General features: G+C 46.1%; 2 protein-coding genes across 2 annotated transcripts in view; both read left to right on the top strand.

The window, feature by feature from the left end:
* LOC111080807 (mucin-5AC) overlaps nt 1-17,938 on the top strand; it is a 33,203-nt gene extending 15,265 nt beyond the window's left edge. The window contains exons 2-4 of the mRNA XM_041594077.1: nt 1,994-2,277; nt 15,148-15,285; nt 15,347-17,938. Coding sequence (XP_041450011.1) covers nt 15,350-17,923 — 2,574 coding nt within the window. The 5' untranslated portion in view covers nt 1,994-2,277; nt 15,148-15,285; nt 15,347-15,349 and the 3' untranslated portion in view covers nt 17,924-17,938. The remainder of the gene's footprint in view (nt 1-1,993; nt 2,278-15,147; nt 15,286-15,346) is intronic.
* LOC111080635 lies at nt 7,020-7,851 on the top strand. Its single transcript, XM_022376374.2, has one exon. It carries the CDS (start codon nt 7,036-7,038, stop codon nt 7,423-7,425), a length of 390 nt encoding a protein of 129 aa, XP_022232066.2. The 5' UTR covers nt 7,020-7,035; the 3' UTR covers nt 7,426-7,851.
* Nucleotides 17,939-24,764: the final 6,826 nt, after the last annotated feature.

The following is a 24,764-nucleotide window of genomic DNA, read 5'->3' as shown; positions in this document are numbered from 1 at the left end:
TAATTAAACCCGCTGAATGATTGCTGACAGTCGTGTGTGTGTGTGTGCTTGTGTGAGAAAAGAGTGTTATAAATAGCTCAAAGGCCTTGATGATGGCTCTGATTCCCGTCGTCGTCGCCGTCGTCTCCTCATCCGTCTTGGATGAGGCGCTGCTCCCTTTCGTCGCTCGCTGCCACTGATGCCGCGGTGGCATAAAGTGCGCACTCATTTTTCCATTAGGCAGCAGCAGCAGCACCAGCAGCATCGCTAGAAAACTCTCACTTTGGTCTATTAATGATGATTCGCTCAGGCCTGGCCCGGCTCCTTCCCCCTTTCCCCTTGGCCTCAGGCTGAGACCCAAACCCCAAGTTGAAATATCATCAAGTTGGATAGAAATGATGCCGCGTTAATTGCGGCTGCGGCCTCCAAGGCGAAATGCAATTTTGCCTTCACTTTGCTCGTTGAGGCGTTAAACTGACAGTCGCCAGGTGCTCTGCCGCTGCCAGTGCCACTGCCACAGCCCCTTCCTGCGTGCGCCTACCTTTTGCTTATCGCCCTACCTGGCGGCGGCCTGGCCCTGACGCGTGATGCGTTTTGATAATTGCACTGGGACTGTGGCCAAAGTTAGTTAAATATTATCATATATGTATACAAGTGCCGCATAGATAAATGTCTACGGTGAAAGCTCCCTTGGGGGAAACAATAATGATTGCATCGGCCTTTGGGTTGTTCCAAGGGAAAGATACATACCTAAGCCTAGGAGATTGATAGATTATCACCCAACAGAGCCTCAAAAACTTAAAGAACGTATCGAATGTTTCTGCTCAAGGGGGTTTCACTGTATTCTGTGTTGCTTTTCTGTTCGCACCGCTGCACAATTAAAAGCTGTCAAAATTTCACTTTGCCCGCTGCCTGCCTCGCTACTCTCTTCTCCCCTCGCTCCTTTTACCTTTTGCTTTGTTTTCCGGCATTATCATCATCATCATCATTATCATCGACAGAATGAACATCATCATGGCCATGCCATGCCGAAATGCCTTTTGATTGTCTTTGCACAATTCAGCGCCAATTTTAAAATCATTTTCACACACGAATGCATCTGGAGTGCAGATACAGAAAGAGTGTGTGGGGGTAGATAGGCCCGGAAATGTTTTTGGCCAAAGAAATCAACGCTTCATCCACTTCCCCTGCCGCACCCAACAACCATCGCTTACACCCACGCACCCGCAGCGCGTTGATAATGAAGTACGCGACTCGTCGCTGTCCCCTTTCCTCTCTCTCTCCGCCGCTCTGATTTCGCATACCTCTGCACCACTGCTCAGTTTACCGCTGCCCCGACCGATTGAGCCGATAAGCACGAAGTGCAGTGCAGCGCAGCGCAGGGCAGATGCTCCCCTCTCGCACCCGTGTAGCATCGCCATCATGTTTGTTTATCTGCAAAGCAACAAATACAACAAATGCAACAAAAGCAAATTCAAATGCAAATAGAAATAAAATAAATCCATTTTTGTTGTTACTTATTGCGTCCAATGGAAAGGGTATAATGATTTGGATCAAATGTTGGCTAACGCCATAGAGAAAAGTGTTTTGGACCCCATAAAGTATACGAATTATTGATTAGAACTTGGTCCTGTGGATGCTCAGTTTGGATACTTGCAGTTTATATGTACATAGTATTACATAGACCAAAGAGCTTCCATAGAATTTATGCCTCTTAAAGGGTATGTAACGCTTCGGTCAGCCAAGCCTGGCATTCATTTCTGGTTACTGCTGGCGTTGTGCGTGGCATGTGCATCGGCTGCTGCTTAATTGCGTGCAACTTTCAGCGGCCAAATTAAATGTAAAGATTGCATTTTCAATGTGCACTAAATAACGCCAAAAATTCAAATATCGACTTTCAGCAGAGTAGGAGGGAGGGTGAGAGTTGGGCGTGATGCGGAGAGAGAGAAGAGCCAGAGAGGAAGAGCACTCAACAGCACTAATAAGATAACAATTTATTTATGTTTACTTGCAGCCAAAAAAAGCAACAAAATCAACGGCAGGCAGCAGCACCACACCAAACCAGCAGACAGATAGCAAAAGTAACTGCAACAACAGTAACAGGCCATTGAACGGGGAGGTACAGCAACAATTGCAAGCGCAAGAGAGGGAGATTTAGTGAGAGATCGGAAACTGCAAGCAATAACGCAATCAAGAAAGAGAGCAGAAACCGCAAGCGCAAATCGATCCAAGAGAGAGAGAACAAAAACTGCCTGAGAGAAGGTGCGAAAGAGAGCGAGCGAGTCAGCGATTAAGAAGGTAAGCTAAAGATAAAGTATTACAAAAACTTGACACGTTTGTGCATGCATGATTCTGTGTGTGAGGAGGGTTCGCTTAGTTCTTCTGCCGTTCTTCGGCACTTTCTGAACCTTTGCATTAATGTAGCAAATCCTCAACTTAGTCAGCAACACTTGACTAAATTGTATGAAAACTAAAGTAGTGAGATAAATTGCATATTTGCTTTATACGGCTTAAGTTAATGGAGAACTACGGTTACTACGGTTACGAAAATATGAATCCGGAACCAAGCAAAAAAGTCCCCTTTTATTGCTTTTCTTTGAGAACTTATTCCCCCAGTGGAAAGTGCGCATTCAGTAGACCCGATTAAATCACGTATTTGAATTGTTTTGGCACAGATTTAATCAGTTTTATGTGATTTCCACTTTTGAGTATCTTTTTGTCAACTTAACATTTAGTGGTTCGCAATCAAAAAGTTTTTATTTGCATAAAATATTTATGTCTTCTGCTAAATATATGCAAGAACTAGTTCAATGGCATTTCGAGTTTTATGAGCAATGGAAATATTATGCCGCCCCTTCACTACAATAAATTGCAACAAAATGGATTAAATTTGTTTAAAAAATAAGTGCAAATGAAATCAATACTTGCATGTCATAACAAGGTCCCTTCTCCTTTTACTTTCTCGATGCTCAAGTCAAAGTTGAGTCATTAACAGTCCGCGCGGTAACCATGGCAGCAGTACCACGAAAAATACTTTCGAGAGTGGCAGAACCTCCCAAGTTTGCGATGCGGTCAGCGAAGAAGTGGCTCTCTGGCCACATAATAATTATCGCTTAATAGGCAAACGCTATGGCGTAGTGGATGGCTGGGCTGGGCAGGGCAGGGGTTAGGGGTCACAGTGGAGCGGATACCGCAAGGCCAATCAAAGCGTCATTGAAACGGAAACGGAAACTGCAAGTCAAATGGCAGTCGGCCACAGGAAATGAGGCGCACAAGTGGCCAAGAAATACTGAAGAGTGTAAAATAGGTGGCAAGAGTGCGGTTACTGCACAGCGACCGCAAATTAACGCCAATCCCACACCATCATCATTCCTGAGGCCGGGCATTCCGTAGTGATATTCTGATGAATTATTAAACGAGTGGCAGGCACGAATGCAGCAGCATCTCGGAATCACCATCATCATCATCATCTTGGCCATATTCTTGTATTTTTTGTTGTTGGCCAAAAAAAGTGACCAAGGCAACGTTTGTCAACGTCATTGGCTTCCGTGGTCCGTGGTTCCGTGGCGACTCCGGCTGCATGGTTCCGTGGCTGAATGAGCGCTCAAATGAACACCGCAATGAATGTGCGCCGCATGACAAATACGTAAAGTTTCTTTTGAAATTAAGCAGCATTTGCTGCCAATTCTTAACTACATCAGCGCCCGAGCCAAACTTTGTCCTCTTTCCTTACCTCCTGCTCTCCTTCTGACACTTTCTGTGTTGGGGGCTGGGGCTGGGGCTGGGGCGCAGAAGCTGAGGCTGTGCTCTTGGAGTAGTTTTTTTTTTTGGCTAGAGCTGGAGAGGAGAGCTTGCTCATTTCAAACTTTTGACACAGAAACTAATTTTGGCAAGCGGGCGTCAACCAGTCAACCGAGATGCCAAAGCGAAAGAAAGAGCAGCAGCAGGACAGAGCGAGTGAGTGAGTGAGTGAGACAGAAGCGGAAACGGAAACGGTGAAGGAAAAGGAGTCACCCAAAAAAAGCAGCCAAAGAATCAGCTCCAACTGCAATCTCTCTGGTTTCGCTGGTTTCTCACCCCTCATTCTTTTAGTGATTGCAATATTTCATTGCCTTCGCGGTTCGTGTGTTGCATACTTTTCAGGCGAGATGTCGCTGAGGTTTTGCCTTAATTAATTGCCAGAGCTAAAGCACTGCACCGCACCGCACCCACTTCCTTCCTTCTGTTCTCGCTACCTCTCCCTCCCACCCGTTTTGAAATGCATTTTTCCCTTCTGTGACTCTGTGTCTTGCATTTTAAAGCATTCCCTCGACTTTGAATGGCACTTTAATTGTCATTTGATTTGATTTATCCCCCCCACCCAAAAGCCCCAAACTTAAGCTCGAAACCCAACCCAAAGCCTGCTCCACTCTCTGGGTTTATCTTGTCTTCCGTTGGTCGAGCAAATTAACGCTCTACGGGAGGTCGGGTGGTCCGGCTGTCCAGTGGTTCGGTGGTCGGTGGTCGGGAGTGAAGCTGTCAAATCAAACTTCCCGGGACTTGTGCAGATTTATGACATTTTGATTAGGCGATAAGTGTCAAAGCTGCATTAGTACGAGCATCTCGCCCTCACTCCCTGCCTGTCCAAGTGGGCGCTGGTGTGGGGGGTGGGGATGTCCAGCTAAATGACAAGCACTTGCCTCATGAATATGCCACAATTTCGATGCCAATTTAAGCCGGCAAATACACCTTAAAAATGTTTCAATTACGAGCACATTTTGCACTCGGAAAAGTGCTTCTTCCTTATGCATATTGAAAGAGAGCGAGAGACGCAAGCGGAAGCAAAATTCAAACAAATTTCCTTTTGAAAATAAGCCATTAAACGAGAGAAGAAGGCCAAAAAGTGTACATTTGAGGAGTGTGTTTGCCAATCATATTTTGTTTCGCCCACAGGACCAGGACCAAGGCACGGGACACTCGCTCTGTTTTTCTCTAGAGAATCGATGCTGATGCAGTTCTGGGCGCTTGTTGTGTCAATTACATGGCTAAAATGTTCACACCTTTCGTTAATAATGCAAATGCGAAATGCAAATGAAGGTAGCAGAAGAAGCAGCAGTTGCCGTTGCAATTGCAGATACAGATACAAATGCTATGGCAGCAGCGTATCTAACAGATACCGGAATAGAGCCAAAGAGCTCAAGCTGATTGCATTTCATTTTCAATTTAACTTACTTTTATTTCGAGCAATGGAAGAGAGGTGAGTGGAGCTGCAGCTCCCGGTTTTTGCAATTACCATCGAATGAACGTGGACGGGAGACCTAGACCCTGGGCACTACCCTGAAAGCGATGAATTTGTGTAGTGGTGGGGAGCATCAGAGGATTGGAGTGCAGTAGAGTGGAGTGTGGACTTGGAATTACATTTTCAATATTTTCTCTGGCCCCTTGTCATTGCACCCCGCCGCACTGTTCATGCACTTTCCCATTTTCTTGCCTAGATTCTTGTGCACTATGGCCATACATTTTTAACTACAACAAGCTCTTGAATGCAATTACTTTTCAATCTTTTTTTTTATTTTCTATTTTGCCTTATGCCTCACTCGAAGACTCCTCCTCTCCTGCATGTCTGTCTGTCTGTGTGTGTTCTATAGTTTCAACGCGAAAATTGCTTATTTCAACATTCAACTTGAGAAAAAGTTTCGTTGCGTCTCGTTACGCTTAAAAAAAAAACACGTAAAATAAAAGGAAAAGTTTGCCATAATTTTGCCAAGAGGTCTATCACTTTCTTCGCCTTCAACTTGCCCTTTCTCTCTCTCTCTCTCTCTCGCTCTCTATCTCTTTCCCCTTTCTCTCTGTCGCTTTGATTACTTTTATTTTTGCGCTCTTCTGGCCTCCTGTTATTTATTTTAACCCGAGCAAAAAAGTGGCTTGAACTTTTTGTTATTTGATCAGGAATTTGACATGATGCTTGGTTTATGCAAAAGAAGGCCAAAGAGAAAACTTGCGACACTGAAATCTATGCGACACTTTTTCCATTTTCCTGCACTGAGAAAATGCACTTTTCCCAGGCAGTTATGAAAGTCATTTCACAGCTAACAGCAACAGCAAAAATTATGCCATAAGAATGGAAGTTGGAGATTAACTGATAAAAACTATAGGTATCGGTAGAGGATTAGGCAGATTAGCTTTGGGGGGCAACAAAAAATGGAAAATAAACTTTAAAAAAGCGAAGAGAATTTTATTATTATGGTATGCACCGAATTTTGGGTTGCACTACTGTCGAAGAGAACTAAAAACAGTGGAGATCTTCCTCTGTGAGATCATTAATGAATCATGGAAGGCGAGGCAGCTGCTTTTCGACTGGCGGCTAATCCTCTGCTCGGTTCACCCTTTTTGTTTGTCAGGATTCATGCATGTTCATGTCCAAAACGAGACGACAAGAGAGATTCCTTTGCAGCAGCAGTAGTTCTGCATTTTCAGCTGCTTGGGAAATTACGTTGTGTAATGCCACTTAATCTTTTTATACACGAACCAGAGCACTCAGCGCACTCAGCGAACTCTATGGAAGTGTGTGTGTATATTTTTTGTTGCATTTGTAAATGATTTGAGTGGCTGCGTGGGCGGATTAGTGCAACGGATTAAGAATGAAAATGTTTGCAAAATATGAAAAGTTTATGGTCCGGTCGGCAGATTAAGAATGAATGTTTTTTATTGCGGCTGCTGCAGGGCATAAGTCAAAAGTGCCCACAGGTAGTCCACAGGTATCGGCTGAGGCTCGCGGGAAGGTGCGAAAAAAATGCATTAGGCATCTGTTGTGGCAGGTAGATGTTGAGTTTCTGAGTTGTATAAAAAGCAGAGGGAGTGCTGGAAAGGACATCAAACGATCTGAGAACGTTGAAGAAGTAACATTGCAACAGCAGCAAACAAAAGAAAACTTCTGTCTGTGATCTATCAGCAGAAATTGAAGCAAGCAATATTTCCTCGAGTATTAGCTACAAGCCGTGCCACAACATTTACGCTACAATCAACAATCAATCGAAGATGCCACGCTACCAGAAACTCATCAACGAAGACAGCACCATGGAGACCTCTACACTGCCCCAACAGAAGCAGAAGCAGTACCAGTTCCACCAGCAGCAGGAACAACAACATGCAAAGCAGCATCAGCATCGCCATCAATACCAGCAGCAGCCAGCGAATGTGGGCTACCATCTGTATCTGTATCGCCAGCAACTGGCACGCCGCAATGTGGAGTACATGCGTCTGTCCAAGGCCAAGTACTGCATCACGGACACGCTGCTGGCCAAGACGGTGCGGAATCTCAAGGCCTGCAGTGTGGACGAGCTGAAGACGGTCAACAATCAGATTGTGTTCCGGCACAAGCTGAAGCATCAGATCCGTCGTCTGCGCAAGCTTCAGTTTTTGGGTATTAAGAATGCCAATCCGCAGATGGAGAGCACAGAGCTGTAAGATGGATGAGGCAGCAACAGGAGGAGGAACAAAAGCAGCCCTGGCTATGACTTGAGCTTAGCCAGGAGCAGCAGGAGGAACCCAGAGAAAGCAGCTGCAAGATGAAACCAAATGGAAAAGCAACAACAGGTGAAGTCTTGGCTATGAATTGCGCCTAGCCACAGTAGGCTTCCGTCTGTCAGAGCCCAGAAGCATGACCTATGAGGCCATGACCTGTGGCTGCTACGTGGATCAACAAACATAGTTTAAGTGGCGGGCACTGCATTAATCTATATTTAAATTATTTACGGCTAATATTTACACAATTTTCAAAAAATACATATCAATAAATTTACTTACTGTTGCATGAAAATGTTTGAAGATTTTCCGCCCTTCACAAACGTAGACATTCTGGGATTAAGGGTCAACCCTAAATCCAACTATCAACTGAGGGCAATTTGTGGCATCAACTAATTGAGTTTGTGTGTGTGTGTTTGTGTGTGTTTGTAGCGCTTTGAAATGTGTCAGGAGAAATCATCTTTTGCTGTTTCATCTCACGAGTCATTTGCTATTCTCTCCCTCCCACCTTGTGACCGCAAATCCATTAGGAATTCATAAGTTTGTGTGTGTATGTGTGTCGGTGTGAATTCATTTTTGAGAGGACATTGAACTGGTAGAATATTTTTAGCTTTATAATGCCAGACACAGACACTGAAAGTCTCGTCTTTTTTGGGTTCATTTGGGTTCGACTGATGATCGTACCAGCAGCAGCAGCAGCAACAGCAGCAACAGCAGCAACAGCAGCAGCAGCAGCAGCAGCAGCAACAGCAGCAACAGCAGTTTAATTGGAAAATCATTTTGCACAAAGTGCTTTACACTTAACTTAACACCGAACATAATTATTTTCACTCAAAATAATATTAATAAATGGAGTTTCCACACTCCTACACAACACACTCCCCCTTTTCCCCTTTGGGCCATAATAAATAAATGGCGCACATAATGCGGCCAGTAAGTCAATTTTATTATTGAAATGAGTTGTGCAATGTTCAAACAAAAACCTCAGGCGGCATGGCGCTTGCCTCTCCACCACCAAAGTGAATGTTGTGAGCGTTAACAATTAAAATGTTTAAATAGCTTTACATATGTATATGCCACATAGGATGATCGGCCATGCAAAATTGCACATGTGTGTGTGTGTGTGTGGGAAAGGTTGCAATTTGCCAACACTCAAAAGTATGCTATGAAAAATGTCGCACGCACACACATTAAATTTTCCACACAATCAATTTTCCTTCCAAAGAGAGCGACAGACAGAGAGAGAGAGGGGGAGAACAACCACTGGCATATGTTCATTTTCTATAAAATTGATTTATTTACGAATATGCATCGACATTTAATCGTTCAGACTTCCTGCTGCATGCAAATTTAAATGTAAAATTTACTTTACAAGCGATGACAAGAGCAGCAGCATCAGCAACAGTGCCCGCCGCAGTGGCAGACTTCTCAGACGACGACAACGACTTGTCGAGTCGATTAGTGGGCTTCATTATGTGCATCATTTTCATTATGTTTATTATGGGAGAGAAAACGTAGCATTCTACACCCACACCCACTAGCCCGCAGTAGGGGTAGGGTAGCTGTAGACATAGCTATAGACCCGGCCACAGCCAACTTCTCGAGTTAATGCAATAAATAAAATACCAACTGCACCATGGGGCATGTTTAGCCGCATGAAAAGCGACAGTAATCCGGGAACGGGGGCGGCCTGCCTGCCTGCATAAGAAGTTGCCGCCTGTTTATCTTGGGGGTCCTCTCTCCCTTTGTTTATTCTGGTCTTGGGGAATGAGGCTTCCAGGATGCTGGGCCTGCCTGCCTGCCTGCTCTCTGTCACTGGGTGGCTGTTTTCTTTCAAAAAGTTGTTGCCCCTGCTTGCTGTTGTTGCTGTTGCTGTTGGCCGGTGTTTGGTTAGACCAGTGCAGAGTCGCTTGGCTGCCTGCTTGGCCAACTGCCCTAATGAGTTTACAAAAAGTTTTGCTTTAACAAAATGCCAAGGAGTGGCAGAAGCAGCAGCATCAGCAGAAGCAGCAACAGCAGCAGAGTTTAGTGGAGCAGTTTAGTGGCAGGGTGGGGGGTGGTGGGCTGTGTGGAGTGGCAGCAACTGCCCAGCATGTTATACAAATTGCAAGGGGGACGGACCCTGGACCAAAACTGTCATCAACGTGTCTGCCTTACTGTCGTCTTTCTCCCTCTCCCTCTCTCTCTCTGACTGTGCGGCAGTTGCAGGACGTGCATGTGGCTTGCTGCTGCCCCAACAACTTGGAGTTGCCTCCCATTTGTTTACCTATCCCATTTGCTTTCCAGTTGCATTGTTGCCTGGTTACTTGGCGACTAAGCGAAAGTTTTCGCATTTATGTTGCAGCAACAGAGAAAGACAGAGATAGAGAGAGTCGCGCACAGAGAGCGAGAGGGGGAGTGGTAGTGAGAGGCAGTTGTGCGGAGAAGAATATGCATTTTAATTAGTTTAGCAAAGTTGCAACTGCAACTCCCAGACACCGGAGGAGTCGTCTGCCGGTCTGGTTAATTGCGCAAATTTAATGGCTGCTGCTGCTGCTGTTGCTGTTGCAGGCGTCTTCCCTGTGTCGCCTGCAACTGTCATTGGACTTTAATGTGTGTGCGGCAATGTGTTTGTGTTTGTGTGTGTGTGTGTGTGTGTGTGTGTCGCAGGGAAAAGTTTCCTTTAGCCTACAAGCCTTCAGCCGCAAATGCAACACAAAACTTGTTAACATTTCACATTTCACCAAGTAGCAAATTCAATTAGTTTGTTGTCATCTGTGCAGCAGCAGCAGCAGCTTCTCCCTCTGCCTCTGCTGCTGCCCCTAGCTTCGAGAACATTTTAGCAAATTACTTTAATGCCCCCAAAAGTTGCCACATTAATTTCGGTCGTAATTTACTCAACCATTTTCTGTTTACTGGAATGTGTCTCTGCCACACATAAATTAATTTGTCTAAACATAAATCCGTTGACTGTTTTCCTGCCTTCCATGCTCCACGTGCAGCATTGTGGCCGAAACGAGGCTGCAATTGATGTCAGCAGCAGCAGCAGCAGGGCGGAGCAGGGTAGATAAAAAAAACCTCATTAGGTTTTTCAATAAATTTAATTCAATATAAATAGAGTGCCGTGCCGGCTAGAGTCGAGTCTCCCGTCTTGTGTCTCGTCTGCTGACTGCCAGTCAGCAGTCAGGCACTTCATCTTCGTCTCCTTGGGTCTTCCTGTGCAATCCCTGGGGCTCCTCCTTTGGAGTCCCTTTTTGGGGCGGCAGACAGTGGCGGCAGCAGTGCAGGAAGCGTCAAAGTTGCACACGTCGCCGTCAGCGAGGACTTAGAGCAGCTGATGATGCAACGAGTACTTCTCCTGCTGCTTCTGCTGCTGCTGCTATTGCAACTTCTCTTCTTGCTTCTCCTGCCTGAGAATGAGACTGAGGCTGCTCTTCTTCCTGCTTGGGTTGAAACTGCTGCTGATGCGCTCCTTCCACCACAACGCTTGCCGTGTGCAGATGTCTAGGATTATGCACTGGGAACAAGTGAGACTTGCAGAGATTCTTTATTTAAATGGAAATTATTCAAGTATTTTTAAAGCATATTTAGGCCAGATTCAGATGCAAATGAAACATATTTAAGTGGACACAGAACTCTAATGGATAACAAAGAAGAATATATATTTGTTCTTCTTTGTATCAGTCTCCTCTCTTGCTTCCAGGTTATTTCTCTCAGTGTCCATACACTGTAGCTTGAGCCGCTCTTAGTCGAGCGTTGGCAAACGCGTAAATTTGGCGCTTCAAAGCGGTGATTATGTCGTCGTCATCGTCGTCTGCTGCAACCTCTCTCTCTCTAGCATTAGCTCTCCCTCCCTCCCACTCTCTCTCTCTCTCTCTCTCTCTTGTTCTTATGCCTGCCTCTCATTTCTTGGCCAATTTTTCTTGTTCTTTTTCTGTGCCCGACTGCAGTGGCGCCGACGTCATCAGTTGAATAAATTAAGTTGCCGGCAAACAGCTAAATGAAATTGTTAATTTGAAGCTGCACAGCGGAGCGGATACTTGATGCTGCCTGTCTGCTGCCATCTGATGTCTGCTGCTGCGTTGCCAGAGTTACACCTGAGAGGAGTTGCAACTGAGAGGAGTTGCCTGTGGAGCGCTGGCTGGCCGCTAAGCCGCTTATGGCATGATCTCAATCCAATGAGCACAGAGCCATATGGCTGGACATCAATGGAAGCACTTCAAAGTGCGACCAAAAAAAGAGACGGAAAAGATTCTTTTTCTGCTTTTGTCTCTGTGCCAGTGGATGCCTCGCTCGCGCCTCTTCAGTCTCTGTGGCACAGCGCAGCAACTGTTAACTCTTTGTATCACCATCTGATCCCCTCTTTGTATTTCTTTTTCTTTCACTGGCATTCATCTGCTGCCACAACTTCCCTTCCCGCTTCCGTCATTCATCTGTAATTGCATTTTAAATGTTTGGCTGTAAATTGGCAAATGATTACTTGAATTTATATTAAACTTTAACCCTCAGCCACCTAATTAGCTCGTGGGTGGTGGCTGGTGGAACTTCAGTTACAGTTTCGATTTCGATTTGGCGTTAACTACTTTTTCATATGACCATCAATCTGTGGCGATTGCAAGTTTCGTGTGGCTGGTTGCAACTACCCCAAAAGGGCCAAGACAATAACAAAAAAGGAAATGAAGCAAAAAAAAACCGAGGGAGGAACTTTTGCGCACCGAAAGAGAGTGAGTGCGAGGGGGGTGGGGCAGAAACAACTTGAAAATATATTGAAAATGCAGTAGTTTTCCTCCCGTCTTCTTTTCTTTTTTGTGCGATTTTTCTGTGTGGAAACTTTTGTGCAAGTTCTTCCCTTTTTGGTATCCATGTCCCCTACTCCTCCCATAGAATGCTATGCCCTGTGCCATAGCCTGTGCTTAAACTGACGTAAATTTATAATGACAAATTGCATTTGGAGCAAATGCGGCGAAAAAAAGCAGTGAGAATGGGAGGGACTGGGGAGAACTCTCTCCTGGAGTTGCGGCCAATTGAGCGTGAAAAATTATGAAGCCAGTAAGAAAATGGATTAAACTGAAGCCAGGAAAAACGAGCAGAGACAATGGTAGAGGGGGTACAGAGAGCGGTGGAAGGAAGGAGACATTCAAAGTGCTTAATTACAGTTTAAATCCGCTTTAATGCAAATTCTTCACTTTGATTTCTGCATATTAGGTTTGATTGTTGATTAAGCCAAATGAATAATGAATTGACAGCGCACACAAGTTAAAAGTCAGCTTAAAGATGGCTCGAACAAGAGCCAAACGATGGCAAGGGCAAGCTAAAAAAAAGAGTAAAAAGATGGCCGAGAATAAGACTGAAAATATGTCTTGCATAAGAACTTAAATTTGGATACAATTAGAGTTAGAAGATGGCTTGAAAGAGAGTAGAGAGTTGCGTGAAATATGAGTGAATATGGCATCTAAATAAAAGTGAAAATAAGCCTCAAATAATAGTGTGAAAATTGGCCAGAAAATGTGTGTATCAGATGCACTCAAACAAGAATGAAAACTTTCCCTCAAGTAAAACAAAGGAAATAGAATAATTAAGAAGGAAAATTGATTCAGAGAAATGTAAGGAAAGTGAACTTTGCTTTACAACAAATATGCTATATGCATTTCCAGCAAAAATATATTTTAATTGGTTGAATTATGTGCTTCACTTAAATTTGGGTTTGATTGATTTTAAGATTTGAAAAATGTAAAAGACTTGAAATATTATTTAAGCAACAAAATGTGCTGCATAAACTGATCGTTTAACCCTCAGCTTAGCAGATTGATGGAATTTTCTGTATAATAAATACAAAAACCAAAAGGATATGGGCACATTCCATTCACCCGTGGCGGAGGGTTCTGTCCTTCTTAAACCACTCTGCGTATGAAAAATGTAAAAACGAGTGAAACCTGAAGCCTGACGAAAGGGAAGGACCCCTCGGCTAACAAACAATCTCCTAGCCACCATATCAGTCAGACTAACAGAGCAGCAGTGCAACAGCAAAAGTAGCTTAAATTTCACTACCATTTCCCACCCTTACCTTCCACCAACTTCTATTCTTTTCGCTGCTGTGGCAGGGCTATAGGCTATGGGCTGCTGCTGCAGCTGGGTCATGGGGCGCCACCGTCGCGTCAGGGCGATAAAGCAAAAAATGACACGTTTTTAATTTTACTTCACACCTACACAAAAGCAACAGCAGCAACAAGGAGAAGAAACTGTAATCAAAACTGCAAGAGAGCAACAGTCACAACAGCAACAATAACTGGCAGTAGGAGCAACAGCAACAGCAGCAGCAGCAGCGACAACTTGCAACAAGAAAAACTGAAGGTGGCAACAACAGCCAGCAACAACAACTGAAAGGTGACAACAATGCAACTAACTGGAGAAAGAACGCAATACAAAATGGGACAGCAGCAGCAGCAGCAGCAGCAGGAGAGGACCAGAGACGACACTAGGAGCCAGAACTCAGAGCTCCAGAGTTTTCAGAGCTTCAGAAAGAGAAAAATTAGATTTATCACGAGTGGTTGCCGGAAAAATTGTCAACATTTATCAACATTTTTCAACGGGGGCAGCGGCACCTCAAGAAAACTACAGCAACAGCAGCAGAAGAAGAAGCAGAAGCAGCAACAAAAGGCAAAGGAAAACTCTGTGTTGCCAAGGCTAAGCCAAGTCCAAAGTATGCCAACACCTCTGGCCAACGGGGCGCTGGTGCTGGCTATGGCTATGGCTCTGGCTCTGGTTTTTTTTGTTGTGGCCGCGTGGGAGTGCTGCACCGCACACTGCATTTTGATTAATATCCGCAACGTCAAGCCATGGCCGCTCTCTCGAAAGTTGCAACAAATCCATCCAGCAACAACAATTGCAATCGCAATTGCCACACGAAAGAGCGCTCTCGTTGATTCTGTTTGGGAGCCGAGCCGAGAGCCGTTGATTGTGAAAAGTGGTCACGAGATGATGACAACAAATTCACTGGCTACAAATGAAAACAAAGTTGGCAACGAACGAACGAACGAACACTTTTGCCTGTCAGTGTACATGGAGTGTAGGTGTTGGCTACCAATCTCTTTATACAGTCTCTCCCCATCCACTCTACACTCTCTCCCCTCTCTCTCTCTCTCTCTGTATTCTCTACTTAGTGAAAGCCAGCAAAGGAGAACTTTCCTAAAATGAGAGTCCATGAATGCGGTTTATATTCTCTTTTGATTGGAGCGGACCCAGAGAATGTTTAAAATATTGCTGCAGATTCAAATTTTCACTTGAAAAAAGAGAGCAATTAATATAAAGACAGATAGGAGGGAAAAGCCTTTCAATTATCTAAAGTGATTCCGAGATTATTTAATTTAGATAAACCTGAAAAATAAGCAAAAGTTTTCATCAATTTTCTATGGGGATTTCATGGGTTGATTCTCCCAAAACGTCCATCAACTCTTTCGCCAGCAGCTGCTCCGCTTCTCCGCCACTGATGAAAGTGAGAGCCAAACAATAGAACCCCCCCTCAACACACCCCCACACCACTAGACACATAAGCACACACAGCCCACCCCCCCTTCCCAACATAATCGCATTTTGAACTTTTTCAATAATAAAACTTTTCTAAACGGATTTCCCGCTGGACGGTTGCGCTTTAATAATTTTTGCTGTTTTATCTCTCGTTTTTTGTAGGACCCGTAGGACCAAGAGAGTGGGTAGCAGGCATCCAGCAGGAGCAGGAAGGGTCAAAGTGCATCAAAGGCATTAATTTAAATTGGATATTATGTGCGCAACGGCAGCAGAAAGGACACACACCAAAACCACAGAGAGGTAAGTCCGGAATTTCCCACTACGTGGAAAATGCTTTAACAAAAGAATATCCTTGTTCCAGCTCATGTATGACAAATCCAAGAAATCGTGGAGTCAACGGCTCAAGACACTCGGCAGCAGCCACAGTGGAGGAGACGCCTCTCTAGGCACCGTCAGCGGCATGCAGGCCATGCAGCAGCTGCAGCTGCATATGCAGCATCAGCACCAGCACCAGCACCAGCAACAACAGATGCAACACCAGCATCAGCAACAGCAGTTGGCCCAGCACTTGCCCCAGCACCATGGACACCATGGGCACCACTTGGCTGCCTATCAGCTGCCGCCGCCCGTTGCCGCCGAGTTCCTGCCCAGCGCCCTGTCGCGCTCCATGAAGTATGCCGAGCCCTGGATCTATGGCACTGTGCGGGGCATACCCGCGCGTCCCTCCTACGGCTACCATCATCAGCAGCTTCAGCAGCTTCAGCAGCATCATCATCCCCATGCGGCGGCCATCTTTGCCACGGACGGGGGTGGCGACTCCCCCCTGCGGGGAGCCCTGGCAGTGGTGATCTGTTCGTGCGCCGAGTATCTGAACGGAACGAAACGTGACGTGAAGAAGGCGAGCGTATGCAAGAAGTGCAAAGGTTCGCGCCTGCCCCTGGCCACCATCGGTGGCGGCACTGTCGGGGGCACTGTCAGACTGCCAGCTGTCAGCAGCAGCGGCGGGGGCAGGAGCAGCCGACCGATGGCTGCCACAATGCGTGTGGTTAGTGCCACAAAGAAATCACGTCCCTCCATTCTGGATCCACAGAAGGATCCCTACGACCTGATGCGACGCACGCGACTCCTCTCGCCGGAGCCGACGAGTGCCAGTGCCAGCAGCAAGGACTCCCCCAGCAAGGAGGGAAAGTCACGTAGCCGCGAAACGGCCACGATATCCACGACAAGGGGTCGCACCCGTACTAGGGCACCGCTGCCACCGTCAAAGGGGGCTGCTGCTCCCCCAGCAGCAACATCTGCAGCACCAGAGCCCGCCGACTGCTGGCTATTGGAGGACAATGATGCACTGCTGCAGAGCAGCGGCCTCAGCGGCAGAGCCTCCAGCGCTGGCAGCAGTCGCCGGTCCATCCTTCGCTGCAACGTTAATCCCTACGACCTGATCTCAATTGAAAATGGGAAGCAGAACCAACAGCAGCTGCAGCCGCAGCAGCAGACGCAGCAGAAGAAGAAGCAGTCGGGGAAGTCCGTCTATGTGGATGACTTCGATGTGGCCGATGCCCAGCTGCACGACGACGAGCAGGAGCGCCAGCGGAGCGAGCAGCGGGAGAAGGCAAAGCGCAAGAAGTTCTACGGCAACAATGTGGCGGCCATTGCAGGCCAAAGGATTAGCCTGGGCAAGGAGAAGCCAATCGATCCATCCGATTCGAGCGACAGCTATGAGCGGATCATTATCGCCTCGTCCTCCTCCTCCTCTTCGGGGGAAGCGGCGGCGACGTCTTCACCCCCAGTGGTGGGGCCGCGACGTCCGCCACGCAATAAAAAAGCAGATGAGCCGACAGCAATCAGCCCGGAAGTGCCTGTAACGGCAACAATGCCTGTAACTCCTTCAAAGGCGACTCCAACTGATGTTGAGAATGATGCAGATGATGATGATGATGATGGTAATGATGGCACCTCGGCCTTTACACTGCTCACTGTGACGCCCACAATGCCGGCCATCAAGTCCATACTGAAGCGGCGTCCATCCACATTGGAGTTGCCTTCAGCTGCCGTGTCTCCTTCTTCCGTCATCCTACTGCCCGACGGTGGTGTGGCGGCGCCACTGCTGACGCCTTCGGGCAAGTCACAGTTCTACATTCCGACGCCAACGAAGGCGACAGCTGCCACGCCCACGAACACAGCTGCAACAGCAACATCAACACCTACACCCACGTCCAGTGGTGGCACACCAGGAGCGAATGGTGCGACGATGACGCCAACATCGAGTTCACGCAAAAAAGTGCAATTTATGGTCGAGGATAAAATCATAGCCACGACAACGGATACGGCGGCGACAACTGATGACAGCAGCGATGCCAGCAATGCCTTTGTTGCCCCAGCCCCAGCCACGGCTGGATCTGCTGCTGCTGCTGCTGCTGGTGATGATGCAACAACAACAACAACCAGGACAAACTATGAGTACTACAATCGCAAGAGAAATGCAGCAGCAGTAGCGGCGGCAGCCACAGCGGCAGTAGGGAGAGCCGCAGCAGCAGCAGTAGCAGCAGCGGCACAGCAGGAGACATTTGCGGCTGACGTTGATGATGAGCATAACTTTACAACTTCCGCTGAACCAACAGCAGCATCAGCAGTGGCAACAGCAACAGCAACAGCGTTGCACATTAAGCCGGATAGTTTGCATTATGAAGATGTGCTGCCACCACCGTTGCTGCCTCAGCTGTCCGGGCATCAAATATTTGACAACAGCAACAGCGACAGCAGGAGCAGCGAACCAGCAACTGAAATGCTGCCAAAATTATTATTGCCAGCGGAGGAGGAAGAGGATGATCCAGCAGCAGCAGCAGCAGCATGGCACTTGGGCTTGGGGTCCCCGCATGTCACTGGAAATGCTGTCAGCGTTTTGCCAGACGGTAAGTACAACAGACTATATGGAAGCTAGAACCACCATTCAAACTGTCCCCTGGTTGCCATTTGGTTGGAGCTCTCTTGGCCTTTTGTTGGCTTTTAATTATGAGGCAAAAAGAGTAGCAGAATAAATGCCAGCCAAGCAGTTTTTCTTACCCTATGTGACCACAAGAGTCACATAAGCAAAGCCATTCGAAAGGGCACAGCCCTCCACAAAAAAAGAGCATGCCACATTCGTTGGAGCCATAGCCACATGGCTATGTAGATACTCGTTCTTTTTTTCCACATTCTCCCCACTGCTAGTCTGTCATTCATTGCTTCACTCTTTCATTCATTCATTCTTGGGATGGTCACTGTTTATTTTTGAGCTAAAATGGAGCAATTGTTTGCTAATTGCTCATCACCGCACGGTACGGCACGGCACGGCACGGCACGGCTCATGTGGAGTCTGCTGCATATATATTACGTATACGCAAGCTTGACGACAACACTTTATGCATTAGACAAATGTCCTGCCGCCAACCCCAACAAGCAGAGGGGAAAAATGGGATGGGAAGTGGTTGTGCAAGAACCAGAGCCAATTGAAATGGTGACATTTGAATGGGAACTATGGGGTCACACCTGCTGCAAGTTCACGGAGGGGTTAACACCATAATCAAGCATCAGAGTGAACCCTCCTCTCAGACCTGCAGACCCAATTGACACACAAAGTCTCACAGTCATCTCCTCTTACATACATACTCCATACATACTCCTACTCCTACTCCTACCTCTATGCTTTAAGCGACTGAAAACAGCTTTGCACACATATCCATCCAAAGGTGGCTTGCCACCACCACCCACGGCACGTAGCTACGCGGCAAACAGAACGGGGACCACACGACTACGACCATAGCTACGACTACGACTAGAAGGCAGAGTCAACGTGACATTTGCACCCACAAATGGCTGAAAACCCACAGCGATATGGCACCAAAACTATGTACTTCCCATATATATGGTTTTCCCTTTTCCTACGACGGGAATGCAGGGACAAGGACTGGGAGGCGTGTCGCACATGTTCGACTTCATTCAAAGCAAATTAACAGCCGACACACACTCTTACAGACAGACATACATACACACATACAGAGAGAGAGAGAGAGCGAGTGAAACTTTTCATTCAATTAAATTTTCAAGGGGCGACATTGCTACATTGAAAAACTTGGGTCCATCAGAGAATTAAGTGCGCGTGTTCTGTTCGATTAAAGACAAAGAAAGATGTGTGACCAGGGTATATTGTCGTGATTAATTTTCCCACTCAATAGGAAAAGACTGCATTCTGGAATGTGGCTGCTATGCGGCTCAGACAATGCCAATTTCTTACGAGTGGAGACACTCAACCATGCCCCAACGACTATGCTTATGGCTGTCTATTACAGCTGCAGGGGCAGCTGCAGGGGACAGGAACAGCCACATGAAAGGTTGGGAGGGTGGAGGGGTGGGAGAGACGCCCCATCGGGAGCGTCATAAAGGTGACATGGTCGTGGCAATGGGCGCCCACGTGTCTCTGCGCGAAGACAATTACAAAGTTCCTCCTTTGCGTGGCTTTCGCTCTCTGTGGCTTCGTGTGCGCCTCATGCCGCACAGCTGCCTGCTTCCTGCCGCCTGCAATTTGTTGCATTGTTTGTCGTTGGGTGCAACGATAGCGACGCTGACTCTGGCTCTGGCTCTGGCCTGGCCAGGGGTTTAAGCACTTGGAAGTTGGCAAACTATTTTTGATTTGATTTTTGAAATTGGTTCGCTTTGGGCGCTTAGCGTAAGTTGGCGTTGCAGGCGCCTGCACGACGCCCCCACCAACCCAACAAGAGCCCACTCGCATTCCCCGCCCCAAGCCGCCCGTCCCGTGATGATTTATGGCGCACGTGTTGCACTCACAGTTGCCACAGCCGCAGCCAAAGCTTTGCAGAGAGTGGGTCGCCAGGCTAGGCCCAGACGAGAACAGGAGAGGAGACAGCGACAGAGACAGCCGGGCCAAATCACAGTGAAAGGCATTAAAGTGATAGAGTCTGGCCGGTCTGGTCGACGGTGAAATTTGCATTTTTAATGCCCCAACGCCCCCGTGGCAGACGGCCCCCGGCCCTGGGTACCCATTTTTGAGTCATGGCCATGGCCTGGCCTGGGCCGGCCTCGCGTTTTTGTGGATTATTAATATTTCATATTTGTCTTTGATAAGCGGAAAGTGCGCAAGAGACACAGATACATACATACATCCACCCAGTCGTGGAAAATGCTGAAAATTGATTCGATTCGCAGTTCGGATTGGGAATGGGATTGGGATTAGATATGTGTGTGTAGAAAACCTTTTCTCATTCCATTTTTAATGGAATTCTTTGGAATTTGTAATGGCAGACAAAAATGTTGATTTAAATTTAGAATATGCTGAAATGGATACGAGGAGGGATTAGAGGGATTATTTATGCGATTCAATAATTGGATATTCTGCGATTTGTTTTTCTTTTTAAAAGGATGCTCACCTTGTGTTTCGTATAGAGATCTTCATATTACATATACTTTGTCTCTGTAATAAATTAAAGATTAAAATTAAAAATTAATTCAAAGATTTAAATAACATAATTCTTTCATGCCATAAAATCATAAAAAAACAAAAATTAATTCGTTGCTTTAATGGATTTATAAATTATATTTATATCATATTATATATATGTATATATCATATTTATATTAATTTCTGGAATTTCATATTTTTATCAAATTTTCTCTTAGTTTGTTTGACCGACTATTTTTGTTTGAAACCGAATGTGTGTACATATTTAAAATGTTTTAAATTCTAATCGTGGCATAATCAATGAAACTGCCCTTCCTGCTCTTTGCCAAATTAATAATAAATTGCAGCCAGCAACATTAAATTGTGCAAATCATGAAATAATTTAGCATGAATTTTCGCCAGAGGGGGAGTACAGCGGGGGCAATAGCAAGGAAAAGCGAGTGAAACATTTCCAATTAACACGTTGCTGGCCGACAGTAGTATTTCAAAGGAATATCTATCCAGTAGCTGGAGGTATGGGATATTAAGTCATTAGCATTTTTCGCCCTCTCCTTCTATCTCTTTATTCCCTCTCCATCCCGCTCTCTCTCTCTCTCTCGCTCTCTCTCTCTCTCTCTCTCTGTTAGCCCTACTCTTTGGTCCATTCAGTGAAATTTTCGCTTTCCTTCCTCCTTTGGCTCTCTCTCTCATTGCTCATTGCAATTTGCTTCACTAATGTTTCTTCTCTGTTTTCAAACGTCTCTCCATTCATTTAATGGCGTCTGCTTTAAATTCCTTTCTCACTCACACACAGCTCTCTGTCTCTCTGGCACTTTGCCCGTCTCTCTTCAACATTCTCTGTCTCTATCTCTGCTGGACCATTCCTTTGGCTGCTGCTGCTGCTGATGCTGCTGCTGCTCTCAAATGAAGTGTGAACGAGAAAAGCGTTTGCCGCTTTCAAATGAGATTTTTAAATATGACCAGCAATTGTACGAGTAATTCCGAAAAATGCCAATACCAGAGGCACAGAGAGACGCAGAGTGGCAACATCTATAGAAGCAGCAGCAGCAGCAGCAACATTGTTACAGTTTTTGCATTTTATATTCCCATGCTCAGCGGAAGTTGAGCCTCATGTCTTCATGTACTTTGCATATTTACACTAATAGAAATTGTGGCAGGCAATTGAAAACGGAGCCCAGCGCCACACAAAACTTTTGCCACACTGCCACACAGAGACGGCAGCCATTGCTGCTGCTTCTGTTGCTGCTGTTCCTGTTTTATGTGTGGCAATAAAAAGTGTCGCAGGCTCTAGGAGGGTGCATGGGGCAGAGCCATGGGGCAGTTTTTACGGCTGTTGTTGCCTCCTTCTCCTCCCCCTCCCCATCCTGCCATTGCTGCTGCGGCTATTTTATTGTTGCGACAACAGCAGTGGTGCTGCATTTGTATATGGATTTATCTGTGTGTGTGTGTGTGTGTGTGTCCAGTGTCGTCCATTCCTCAAACTTAATATATCCTGTTTCCTGATTTTCATGACGTACTTTGGGATGGCCCTAGAACGTCGCTCCTCTTTCTCTTTCTCCCTCTCTTCCACTATCGTAGTAGTAGCCACTACTACTCTTCGCTGGCTCGCTTCTCTGTTGCTCTGCTGTCCAGTTCTGGCCACAATTTCTTGGTTCTTGTTTTGCCCGCCCTGCCGCCGCACCCTTTGCCCCCCCCCACCCCTCTGAAGGACGACGCTTATGCTGTGTGCCATTTTCTGCATTTAAGTGCAATTCTATGCAAGAATGTGCCGACATGCATATTTGTGCTAAAGCCATTCCCCAGCCACTATCCTCTCTCCTTCTCTCTCTCTCTCTCTCTCTCTCTCTTTCTTTGCCTTTAAGCCACTCATTCCATATTCCTCTCCCTCTCTCTTAGCCACTCTCTTTCTTCCTCTCTGTTGGCCATAAAATGTTCGTTTTGCTAGCTAATGCATACAAATGCCTGATGCGCTTTTTGCATTACAAAAAGAACAACAAAAATCAGAGAAAGGGAACAGAATCAAAAAAAAAAAATGAACCAAACAACAAGAAGAATCGTAGAGTGTGTTTGTGTGTGTGTGCGTGTGTGTGTGACATGGGAGATTCACTTTCCACTTGGCATTCGACAAAAACCACAAACAAAACAAAAATTAAGTCCTATTAAATATTTTTGGCCAAAAAGGCCTCAACATTATGTGGGGTAGTACTTCGAAATTGAGCGATGATTAGAGCCGCAGAGAACTGAAATGCAAAAAGCTGCAGGATGCATGAAAAGAGATAAAGAAAGATGTCGATGAAGAGGAAACACGAAAAATAATGGAGTCTTTTCCCAAGGAGTCCAAGGAGAGTGAGAGAGTGATGCCAAAGCTAAGAGGGTTGCTAGGTTGCCTTTTCATAGGTTGACTTTTCAGTGCTCGCACCGAGCACCGCTCATGGGCTGTAGGATATATTCGTGCATAGAGAAATGCCTCTAAAAATTAATTAATGAGCTAAAGAGAGTAACAGAAATCAGAAATAGAATAAAGTTTATATAGTTGTGTGCAATTTATATTCCATGATAGTTAAAACCCTTCCCCCAACAAAAATAATTATTACTCTTTATTGGGAATCTAAATACCGTTTCCATTAATCGCGTTTAAAATTCTGTGATTCTCCTTCAATCGATGCAAACAATTGCACAGTGTGGCAGACTGCAATCAAATGAATTGTGCTCAAACTTTCAGCCGCATTCCGTGTTTGGAAAAAGTTTTTGGCTAAGCGAAACGGATTTGCGGAATTTCCGATTCGAACTTAAATAAGAAATTAGCCAAAGCCAAAGCCATAACCGGAGCTTAGGTTTGCGACTGCCACTCGAACAGGAGAGGAGATCTCTGGGGAGCAGGCCGGCCATTCAAGGTGGACCAGGAGCAGGAGGGGAGCTCTCTGTCTCTGCCTGTTGTGTGTGTGTATGTGTGTGTGTGGGTCTGTTGGGGCTGTGGCTCTGGCCGTGGCCATGGCTAATGCTGATGTTGTGTCTGCAATCGATTTAGTTGCAAAATAAATTAAATTTTCCCCTTGCTTCGCGTATCTGTATATCATGTAGCCGTATGTGTGTGTGTATGTGTGTGTGTGGCACAAGTGCAAAGCCACAAAGTTTCCAAAGCAAGACATAGACAGGAAAAGACAAATGAACTGCCATTGAGAATGCTCTCTATGTCTATCTCCTACTGATTGTGCCACACTTTCTCTCACGCTCTCTCCCTGTCTCTCTCTCTCTCTCTCTCTCTCTCTCTCTCGTTGGCGTTAAAATATCGAGTGTCACTATCGATTTCTCACAGTGCATGTCATGCGAGGACGAAAGCTAAGGGAAAATCCATCAGAGGATGTGTGGCTGTGTCTGTGTGTCTGTGTCCCTAAGGTAACAAAATATTTGGCATAATAATAAAAGTGCATGATGCATGCTACGACTCCTGAGGCAGACAACGCCCCAACAATAGTCAATGGTCAATGGTCAGGTTGCAATTTTACGATTACCAGAAGGGACATTGCTCAGCTTCCTCACCATCCTCCTAAACCTCCCGCCCATTGTTCGTTTTGTTCATCTGGCGAATGATGATGTGGGGATGTGGCATGTGGCAAGTGGATGTGGAAGTTCAAGCTGTTGGCATGCACACAAAAGTTGCCTTTTGTTTTCTGGGGTTTTAAACAAAATGAAAATTTTGCCAACATCTCTTGAGAATTTTACTACGACAAAGGCAAATCATCAAAAACCGCAACGTTGTCCGGTGTATCTGCTGCCCTCTTGTCTGTCTGTCTGCCTGTGTGTATCTTTTTCCCTGGAACATGAAATGCCACTCGAAAAGAAAGAGAAAGACACACAGAGATGACGCTTATAGGGAAAAGGAGAAGGAGGATGAGAGCTGAGCTGCCATGCCATGATTGTTGTAATGAAACGTAACGAAACAAATCAAAGCATGCGGCACGTGAGTGGCTCTAAACAATTCTGCTTGCTGCTGGTGATGTGGCAGTAGCCACGAGCTCAGAGACTACATTGTTACCTACTGCCGCCTGCTGTGGCATCTCTGCTGCTTCCTGCTGCTGTATCTGTACGGGTATCTGCTGCTTCTGCATTGGAAATTATAAAATACATGAACAAGAGACCCCATCCCCGTTCCCCTGCACCACCAACACCACTGTCAGTCGTCGAAGTGTATAAAATGCTTGCATATTACTTGTATTTCTTTGGCTCTTTTCCTCTCCGCTCAGCTCTTTGCGGTTTATTTTTCCTATTGATTGGCTCTCTATGGAGCATTCCCCCAGCCCCAATCCCCGCTCCTGCTCCTGGTACG

Source organism: Drosophila obscura, unplaced genomic scaffold (assembly GCF_018151105.1).
Source record: "Drosophila obscura isolate BZ-5 IFL unplaced genomic scaffold, ASM1815110v1 contig_208, whole genome shotgun sequence".
Classification (NCBI taxonomy): domain Eukaryota; kingdom Metazoa; phylum Arthropoda; class Insecta; order Diptera; family Drosophilidae; genus Drosophila; species Drosophila obscura.
The sequence above is the reverse complement of the archived record's forward strand: the minus strand, read 5'-3'. Positions and strand labels throughout refer to the sequence as shown.

What these genes read in the sequence shown, in the direction of transcription:
- LOC111080635 (XM_022376374.2), top strand. Translation starts at nt 7,036, where the DNA reads ATGGAGACCTCTACACTGCCCCAACAGAAGCAGAAGCAGTACCAGTTC.